Genomic DNA, 10,000 nt, shown 5'->3' with positions numbered 1-10,000 from the left:
TTGTTCTTTGGTCCATGTTTGCTCTCTCTCTCTCTCTCTCTCTCTCTCTCTCTCTCTCTCTCTCTCTCTCTCTCTCTCTCTCTCTCTCTCTCTCTCTCTCTCTCTCTCTCTCTCTCTCTCTCTCTCTCTCTCTCTCTCTCTCTCTCTCTCTCTCTCTCTCTCTCTCTCTCCTGTGCGTGTGTGTGTGTGTGTGTGCGTAACAATAATATTTACCAAGAACTCACACATTTCATGGAGGTGTGTGTGTGTGTGTGTGTGTGTGTGTGTGTGTGTGTGTGTGTGTGTGTGTGTGTGTGTGTGTGTGTGTGTGTGTGTGTGTAAACCTCTCCCTTCCCTTTCCTTCCCTTCCCTTCTCTTCCGTGTACGTGTTAAATCGTTCTTGTTCCCGCTGTTGCATGTTATTGTTCTTGTTATTCTCATTGCTAGATTATCGTTGTCGTTGGCTATCTCTCTCTCTCTCTCTCTCTCTCTCTCTCTCTCTCTCTCTCTCTCTCTCTCTCTCTCTCTCTCTCTCTCTCTCTCTCTCTCTCTCTCTCTCTCTCTCTCTCTCTCTCTCTCTCTCTCTTGGTGTGTCTTACTTGTCCTTCATCTTTATTCATCTTGCTACTGTTCTTTTTGTTGTTTTCATTTAAGTTTCTCCGCGCTACTCTGGCCTTGTTCTCTACGTTCTATATTATTTCAAAGTTGTTCTTAATATGGTACTGTTGTTCTCGTATTCTCTGTGTGTTACTGTTGGCGTGTGTGTTCTTCTATGTGTTACAATAGTTCTCATCTCGTTCTCGTGTTTTGTAAGTGTTATTAAGTGTTATTAAGTAGCTTCCTGTTATTCTTCACGTGTTAATACAGTTCTCTATGCTTTACTAAAGTTCTCATATTGCTCTCTAAGTGTTATTTATAGTTTTCATCTTGTTTTCTATGTGCTATCATGTGTTACTAGTCTTTTGTTGTTTTCACGTGTTAATACAGATCTTTGTGTGTTCTCTAAGTCTTAGTATAGTTTTCATGTTCTCTCTGTGTTTAGTATCATTTTCCCTTTGTTCTGTGTATGTGTTACTATAGCTCTCCTGTTCTCCACGTGTTGCAGGCCTGTTTATTAGACGCCAGGACCCCGCTGTCTCGTATGGCCTAGGCGTTCAGTCTCCAGGTAAAGAGAGGAGACCCTAAGTAACACCCCTGCAGCATCCCTCTTCCCTTTAAACTCCTGCCGTTGCCTTTAAATCCCCTGCATGCTGCCGTTGTGTGCATGAGGTTACGAGGTCTCTCTCTCTCTCTCTCTCTCTCTCTCTCTCTCTCTCTCTCTCTCTCTCTCTCTCTCTCTCTCTCTCTCTCTCTCTCTCTCATGTATTTTAATCACTGGCTTCCTAATCTTGCTGATGACTGTTAAAACATAACTAACCTAGTGTCCTTACTGTCCTTCCTCCTTCCTTCTCTCTCTCTCTCTCTCTCTCTCTCTCTCTCTCTCTCTCTCTCTCTCTCTCTCTCTCTCTCTCTCTCTCTCTCTCTCTCTCTCTCTCTCTCTCTCTCTCTCTCTCTCTCTCTCTCTTTACTTTAATTCCTGTCTCGTCTCCTGCTCTCCTTCCTTCTATGTCTCCTTCCTTGCTAGTTTGTTTCTTTGTCTGTCTCTCTCTCCTTTCTTCTCATATCTTCGCCTTTGTTTCTTTTTCTCTCTTCCGTGAGTTGTTTGTTTCTTTTTCCTTTCTTTGCCATATTGATTACTTCCTTTCCTCTGTAACTTCTTTCCTTGTACTTTATTTGTTTTCTTCTCAATCTCTGTCCCTTTCCTTCTCTATATCTCCCCTTTGTCTCGTTTTCTATTCCACTATTTCTGTTCTTCCTCTCTTTTTCGCGTTTTCCTTTATTTTCTTCCTCCTGTGTTTCTCTTCCTTCGTGTTTGTCCTTGATTTTATCTCCTTTACCCTTTGTCTCTTCCATTCGTCTCCTTTTCTCCTTCATAAATTGTTGCTTCTGGTTTTTCTTGTCTTCCTTCCTTCGCATTCTCCTTTACCTCCTTCCTTGACTGGCTTTCCATCCCGCAATTCCCTCCCCACTCATTCCTATCACGCGGTTCAGTCACTCCCTCTCTCTCTCTCTCTCTCTCTCTCTCTCTCTCTCTCTCTCTCTCTCTCTCTCTCTCTCTCTCTCTCTCTCTCTCTGTCTGTCTCTCCCCCACCGTCTCGCCTTCCTTCCTTCCCTGGTGGCGAGAATACGAGAATCATGCCTGTCCCACACACACACACTTACACACACACACACACACACACACACACACACACACACACGCACGCACACGACCCTGACCTACTTGTGACCTTGAGATACACGACGCCCGTCCACGCCACACACACACACACATACACACACACACATACTGCTTCTTCGCTTCTTCACACCGCGGCCTGCCATCTCCCCTCCCTACCCCCCTCCCCTCCAGCCGCAGTGCCGTCTAGGGACACTCAAGGCACTCCGAAGTAATTGGTCCCCCGCAGGCAGTCTCGCCCCACGGCCCTTGTGAGACTGGGACTGTTATGCGTCACGGCTTGAAGGAAAATGATGAGCGTGGCATTTCTCTTTTTTATTTATTTATTTTTTTATTTATGACTTTTCTGACGAATACCGGACTTTTTTCACCTTTTTTTCTCTAATAAATACTGATGGCTTGTTTTTTTCTAATGACTTTTTGAAAACTGACATTTTCTCTTCTTCTTTTCTTCTGATACACGAATGTTTTTTTGCTAATACGTATTGCCTTTCTAGTACGTAAATAGTTTGCTTTTTGGTAGTATCGTTTACACACACACACACACACACACACACACACACACACACACACACACACACACACACACACACACACACACATAGTTAGTTTATTAACGCAGGAGTACCAAAGTGAAATATCAGCAAAATACATAATACAAAATCGACGATACATAATACATAAGAAGTTACAAAGCACAAAATAGCAAAATACCACACACACACACACACACACACACACACACACACACACACACACACACACACACACACACACACACACACACAAGGCCACGCGGGTTGTTGGACGGAGCTAGCGCATCATGTGGTGGTGGTGGTGGTGGTGGTGGGAAGGAGGGGAAAGCTTGAGAGAATGCATGCTGGTGTGTGTGTCACAAGGTTTGGTGTGCATGAGGGCCCGCTCTGAGCCTCGCGGTGCCTTGTCTTCCCTGCACTGTGTCGAGGTGACCCAATGCCGGTGTTCTTGTCCCCCTCATGCCCCTCCCTTGGTGCTGAGTGAGTCATAAGGCACTAATGGGTCTCCTGAAGGTGCAGCAGAGATGGCTTGAGTATACGTGCAGTTCATTGATGATATGTGGTTATTTTAAGGATTATTTGTATCTGTCCTGCATGTTTAGTTTTAGAGATGCATTGCGTTGTGCACACTGCAAACTTCCATGTCGTGATGTGAGAGTAGATGATGTAGTGAATGAAGAGATGAATGATAGTACGTAAGTAGTTAAGTTGGTCATGTGAGATGTGAATTGTACTAAATGAGAACTGAACAGAAACCAACTAAAGACATAATTCGAAGTAAAATTTCATGGTAAAGTGTAAAAGCAGATGAATAGTGAATGAAGAGATGAATATGAGAAATAAATAAAAGGATGTAAGGAATATATATATATTACTAAATACTAACTGAATAGGACCTAAATAACGATAGTTAACGAAGAAGTGTAGATAATGATGAATAAGAAAGGAATAGAGGACCTGTAAAGATATACTGAACTAATTAAGAACTGAATAGAAGACAAATTAGAAGACAAATAAACAACGAATTAAGATGGAAATAGGAAACCAGTAAACATGTAAATGTAAGACAAAGACAGGAAAGGAATAGAAAACTAGCCAGTATACAACAAATAAATAGATATGAACAAAGACAAATAAGGAAAGGAAATAGGAAACCAGTAAAGATAAAAAAGAAATGAGATACAAAAATGACAAACAGAACTAGATAAGACAACCGCGTAACAACAACAAAAAAAAAGAAAAAAGAAAAACAGACACTACTTCCTCACTCCGTCCATGCGACGCAGCAACGCAACACAAACTTGAAGGTGACATCAAACGCAGGTGTGGAGGCTTCTCTTCCACACCCCTGCCCCCCTCACCCTCACCCTGCCCCATCCCCCAACCTCTCGCCCCGCCCCTCCAGCACACCTTGCCGCCCGCAGGTATCTTCAACTCCACGCCGGGCAACATGTCAGCCAGGTATGAGATCGACGTGACCCCGGCTGGCTTCACCTTCCTCGTGTGGTCCGTCATCTACGTATGGCTGCTCCTGGCTCACCTTTACGGTACGTCCTCGCCTCCACACTTCAGGATTCATGTGCTTTGGTTTGTCTATATGGGAAAAAAATTAGTAGGTGAAGCACTAGTAACTTTCTGCATTCACTTCTAAATGTGTTTTATCTTCCTGGTTAGTTTTAACTATGTTTTGTGATTCCTTACTCTTACTTCCACTGTTTTGGCTTTTTTGTCAGTCTTAAGTCTTTGAAGTGAAGGAGAAGACAAGCAGTAGTACAGTCGTGGTTAGAAGTTTAGTAATCTGACGCTCTCACTTCCTGTGTTTTATATCTTTTGTCTGCCTTTAGTCTTTACGGTGAAGTAAAAGTACAAGATAGGAGGCAATGATATAGTCGTAGTGAAAACTCGAGTACCCTCCTGTCCTCACTTCCCCTGCCAGTTTTGTCCCTTGATCTGCCGAGTCACTTAACTAAACATGTCACTTGGTAGAGTCCCAGGAGGCTAGAGCACCTATGATTGCAAGAAGACACGAAACAGTGGAAGTAAACGTGGCGTGTTACTCTGTCTACTTTTGACCTTGGCTTCAATATTTCGAGTCCGCCTTATGGAGAATTTTTTTATGTATATTATCGATCACTACCTTCCTGTTCCTCCCTATTATCTAATCACTTTTATGGCACGCGTGGGGGTAGCTATTGTTGGTGTCCCCTTCCTTCCTCCCCCAATACCCCAAACTTCCCCTCTCTCCCCCACACTGCTTCCCTCTCCCACGCACTACTGTCTCTCCTCCCCCCTTCCTCTCTCCTCTCCCCATTGACTAAGCTTTATTTATATTCTTTCGTATATTCTTAAACATTTTCCCACTAAACTTTGAATATTTTGTTGTTGTTTATTCTCAGTGCCTTTTATCTTTGTTCTTTGCCAAGATCTCGAGTCATCGCACTGTTTTGCCTCCTCATCGCCTTGTCTATTATTCAAACTCATTTATTTACCTTACAAGTAACGTAGTGTGAAATGATATGTTGTATTCTGCGCGCTTTGTTCTCTGCTTTGATTGATTGCGCTTTCCTGATCATCCACAGTTGTCTTAAAAAACGTATGTGCGATTTTACAAAGCTGCGTCAGATTGTATTTCTGATTCTTCTTCTTGATTTATGACTTCCCCTTATTTTCTCCCTCTGTCTATCCGTTTATCTCTCTCTCTCTCTCTCTCTCTCTCTCTCTCTCTCTCTCTCTCTCTCTCTCTCTCTCTCTCTCTCTCTCTCTCTCTCTCTCTCTCTCAACTACCCACCAAACTTACAAAACTCCAGTCCTTAAAATAGAAATCTTCATCCAACTTAAAACTCTGATAATTAAACTAATCTCTCTAAGTAGGTTTAGAAGACCAAGGCCACTCATTCAACCCCTCCCCCTCACACACACACACACACACACACACACACAACTTAAATTCCTCTCCTCCTCCCACGCAGCTCTCATCCTCCTGTGTCGCCGTAACGCAGTCGGGCCTGTTTACGTGAGTCCCGGAGTCCTCACCACAGGTTTCCTCGTCACCTATACGCTCAATCTGCTGGCTAACATCGCCTGGCTCTTCCTGTGGGACAACCAGCTCATCATCTACGCGTCTGCTGTCCTGTGGTTCATCTGCCTCACCAACTGGATCGCTCTCGGCATCCTGCATGGAAAGTATGTTTGGTTTGTGTTTGGTTGTGTGAAGTGGTGTGGTGATGGTGAGCTGTGGAGTGTGGATGTGTTATGTGGTGATGAGTGGAGGATAGGGAGTGTGTGTGTGTGTGTGTGTGTGTGTGTGTGTGTGTGTGTGTGTGTGTGTGTGTGTGTGTGTGTGTGTGTGTGTGTCTGCTGGTGAATAGCGAGGAAAGTACTTGGAGGAGGTCACCCATCCAAGTACTAACCGGACCCACCGTTGCTTAACCTCGCTGATCCTACGAGGAGCTGTGTATTGAACATGTACGGTCCTTGGCAGTGTGTGTGTGTGTGTGTGTGTGTGTGTGTGTGTGTGTGTGTGGATGGGTGGAGGTGAGAAAGTGAATGCAGAGTGGAGTGTAGATCAGGTTGAGAAATAGATTAACTTAAGGATTAGACTTGGTTCGGGAGTTGATTGAAACTGGATGGGGAGGAGTACGCCTGATTAAGGATTAGGTTAGGATGGAGCTGGTTAGAAAGGTAAGCATGTTTCAATAAGGAGTAGACTGGGATGAGAAAAGTGTCTAGACTGGGGCTGAGATAATTAGTTAGATATAGATGCGATGGAAGAAGAATGGAATGATAGGATGGAGCGTAACAAAAGAACGAATTTCAAAAAGTAAAAACAATACAAACAATGCTCTAAAAAGTGAGGATCAGGTACACACACATATTTTTTTTTTTATTTTCATCCGAGTGCTCGAAACATGAAACGGGAACTTGTACTCACCGAAACCGCTATAACATTCCAGCGATCGCAATACTCCTGTGTGTGTGTGTGTGTGTGTGTGTGTGTGTGTGTGTGTGTGTCCCTCGTGGCCGTCATTGCCGTACGTACATGCACAAGGGCGGCTCTGTGTTCCCGCAACGTTCATGTGCACATAATTGCATTTAAATTACTGTAATGACGGAGAGCTGAGCAAGAGGAGAGGAGAGGCGAGTAAGAAACGGTCCCGCCGCAGCTACACGAGGCACTGCACGGAACGCGGAGCACGAACATGAAGCACGAGGAACAGGAGCAAGAGAAACACGAAGCACGACGAACACGAAACACGAAACACGAATAAAACGAGCAAGATCAAGTTAAATGAGAAATATTTCGTCGATTCATTACCACGTGGCGTAATGTGAAGATTGTTCCACCGTTGTTCTTGAGATTGAAGGACGTGTAGGGGATTGTATGGTTGCAGGGGCGTGACAGAGCCGACCTTCACCATTCACCACCCACTACCACCTACCTGCCTCAACCTCCTCCTCTTCCTCCCCCAATAGTACTTACCTGGCGTCCCCTTTCCCCCGCCCACTTGCTACCACCTCAACCGCCACGTGAGCTTCCGGAAACACCCTTTTCATTACGTTATACGGCAGAATGAATGAATGATATGCTGTTGTGTTTGTTTCATTTTTATCACGGTTTTGTTCTCTCTCTCTCTCTCTCTCTCTCTCTCTCTCTCTCTCTCTCTCTCTCTCTCTCTCTCTCTCTCTCTCTCTCTCTCTCTCTCTCTTTCTGGTTCAGTTCATCAATCGAAACCCAACAACATTAAATTAAGCATCCGTGCAACTTTTTCGTATTAAGATTTCCGTTTTCCATTTATCTATTTTTTTACATTCAGTTCATCAATTATAACAAACAACATAACACTGAAATTCGCTTCCCTGTAACTTTTTTAGACATTTCAATTTGCACTGGACAGACAAACAGACAGACAGACAGGCAGAGAGGGTTGTGAACGAAATACTGCATGGCGTTCCCCGTTGTATCGTTGTATTTCAGTCCTTGACGTAATGAATGACATAAGAACTTGACAGCATATCATTGTAAGGCAACGAAGTCATTCATTCCTCCCTTCTTCCCCCTTAGCGTCACGCCCTCCGCACCACCACCACCACCACCACCACCACAGTCTCGCACAGGGGAACAGAGCCTCAGTGTGTGTGTGTGTGGAGGGTCAGATTTGCTGCCCTTTGGTTCATCTCTGTGCTCTGTTCTCTTAATTCCTTCAAGAGTGTGATTTATGGATGGCTTTTTTAAAATCTCCGCATTCAGTTCAACTCAGCTTAAAAAATGCAGCGTACGAGAAAGAGAGAGAGAGAGAGAGAGAGAGAGAGAGAGAGAGAGAGAGAGAGAGAGAGAGAGAGAGAGAGAGAGAGAGAGAAACTTAAAACCATAACGTAAAAATATTAATATTTTTTTCAAGATCACGACCTCGAATCTTGATCAACAGCCTGACAGGAAACTCTTTGATCAGGTCACAGAAGTAGGATGAAATAGAGACCACTGCTATACTCACACGTAGGCTCTTGAGGGGTCGAGACGGCTCACATCCACTGCCTGCGTCCCCCTCACCGCCTCCCGACCTCTCCCTCATCTCGCAGCCTCTCACACTGGGTGGGGATCCTCACTTTCCCAGCCTCCCAGCCTCTTAGAGCGTAACGTTTTCTCCACATCACTGCCGTCTCTCTATACCTTCAGGGTCAGCGTGGCCCGTATTTAGAAACGCTTCTCTCTCTCTCACCATGACAGTTTTCAAAGGCCACAGAGATGATTAGCAGGGTTCTCAAGTGTGTTTCTCGTATTAATAATGTAGAAATTTCAATAATCTGTCACTAGAAACCTATAAAACACCCTTAAAAACTCGTGTCACTTCAATTAAAGCCTTTTGAAAGTAATGAATGCGTAGAAGGGTTTCAGAATATGGTCCTCAGTGCGGCGTCTACACATACCTCGCTCTCTCTCACACTACCTCGCCCCTTACCTTCTGTTGTTTTAATCATTAGCACGGTGTCAACGCCCTCTACCCTCCTCTGTCACTGCCTCCGCGTTACTTGGAGTCACTGGCCCGGCAAATGTCATTCCGCCAGCCGGGTATTCACACTACTACATTCACTGGTAACCTTTGCATGGCGTCCCCTGCGTCCCCTCACCTGGATCACGTAGAGGCGCGCACCTGGCCCGTGTAATTAGAGGTAATGTGCCTGCCGTGGCCTGCGCTCGTGACTCATCCTGCTGCTGCTGCTACTGTCTGTGATTTTTTTTTTTTCCTCGGTCTTTCCCTTTGCTCATATTCTGTTCTTCGTTTTCCTCACGTTGTTAACGTTGGATGGCGGAACGAGACGGTACCTGGTGTTATTGAAGTCGGGGTGCATGTATTTTCTCTCTCTCTCTCTCTCTCTCTCTCTCTCTCTCTCTCTCTCTCTCTCTCTCTCTCTCTCTCTCTCTCTCTCTCTCTCTCTCTCTCTCTTTTATTTACTATATATTTTTTTTTTTTTTTAACGTGAAGAGCGCACCGGGAAAACAATCTTGTGTTTAGTAAAATTTCAGGAGGAGATCTATTCATGATGGATGGCAGGACGAGGCAACATGGATTACGTTTCTTCGCTTTTTTCTTTTCTTATTATTTGTTTTTTTGTTTTTTTTTTCATTATTTTCTTGTGTTTTTTTTAGTTTCGTCTGACATTTGAAGGAAGATTGATGATGGATAGGAGGACGAAGCACCAAACATTATGTATCTGCGCTTCTTTCTCTTTTTTTTTTCTTTTATTATATATTATCATTATATTTATTTATTGATTTATTTTCTAGTTTCAGTTTTGCCAGACATGTGAAGCGAGATTCATGATAGATGGCAGGACGAAGCACCATGCATGATGTACCTGCGCTTCTTTCCTTTCTTTCTATTTTTAACATTTGTCTGACATGTGAAGCGAGAAAACAAAGGTGTGCTAAAGTGAGCTCCAGGAAAAAAAAAAAAAGTTACTTGTGATGGATGGCAGGGCGAGGGCAATGACATTACGCCTGGTTTAAAGAAGAAGTTTTTTTTTTTTACTTTTTTCTCTCTTCCTTTTTTATATATATTTAATTTAGTTTTCCTTTAATATGAAGCGTGAAGCGGGAAACATTGTCATGCTTAACAAAACTTGACAAGAAAATGTTTAGACACGCTAAATTGGACACGTAAAAGTGCACATAGTCTGCCGTAACCAACAACAACAACAACAACAACAA

The 10,000-nt window shown here is 43.8% G+C and overlaps 1 protein-coding gene across 2 annotated transcripts in view; it reads left to right on the top strand.

The window, feature by feature from the left end:
• LOC135111403 (uncharacterized) overlaps positions 1-10,000 on the top strand; it is a 63,348-nt gene that overhangs the window by 44,058 nt on the left and 9,290 nt on the right. Inside the window, exons 3-5 of one of the 2 annotated variants that reach the window (XM_064024656.1) lie at positions 1,085-1,144; positions 4,218-4,340; positions 5,763-5,976. In XM_064024656.1, coding sequence (XP_063880726.1) covers positions 1,085-1,144; positions 4,218-4,340; positions 5,763-5,976 — 397 coding nt within the window. The remainder of the gene's footprint in view (positions 1-1,084; positions 1,145-4,217; positions 4,341-5,762; positions 5,977-10,000) is intronic. The other variant, XM_064024657.1, reaches the window with a different exon arrangement.

This window comes from Scylla paramamosain, chromosome 22, assembly GCF_035594125.1.
Source record: "Scylla paramamosain isolate STU-SP2022 chromosome 22, ASM3559412v1, whole genome shotgun sequence".
Taxonomy (NCBI): Eukaryota; Metazoa; Arthropoda; class Malacostraca; order Decapoda; family Portunidae; genus Scylla; species Scylla paramamosain.
Note: the sequence above shows the minus strand (reverse complement) of the source record. Positions and strands in the feature narration are given on the sequence as shown.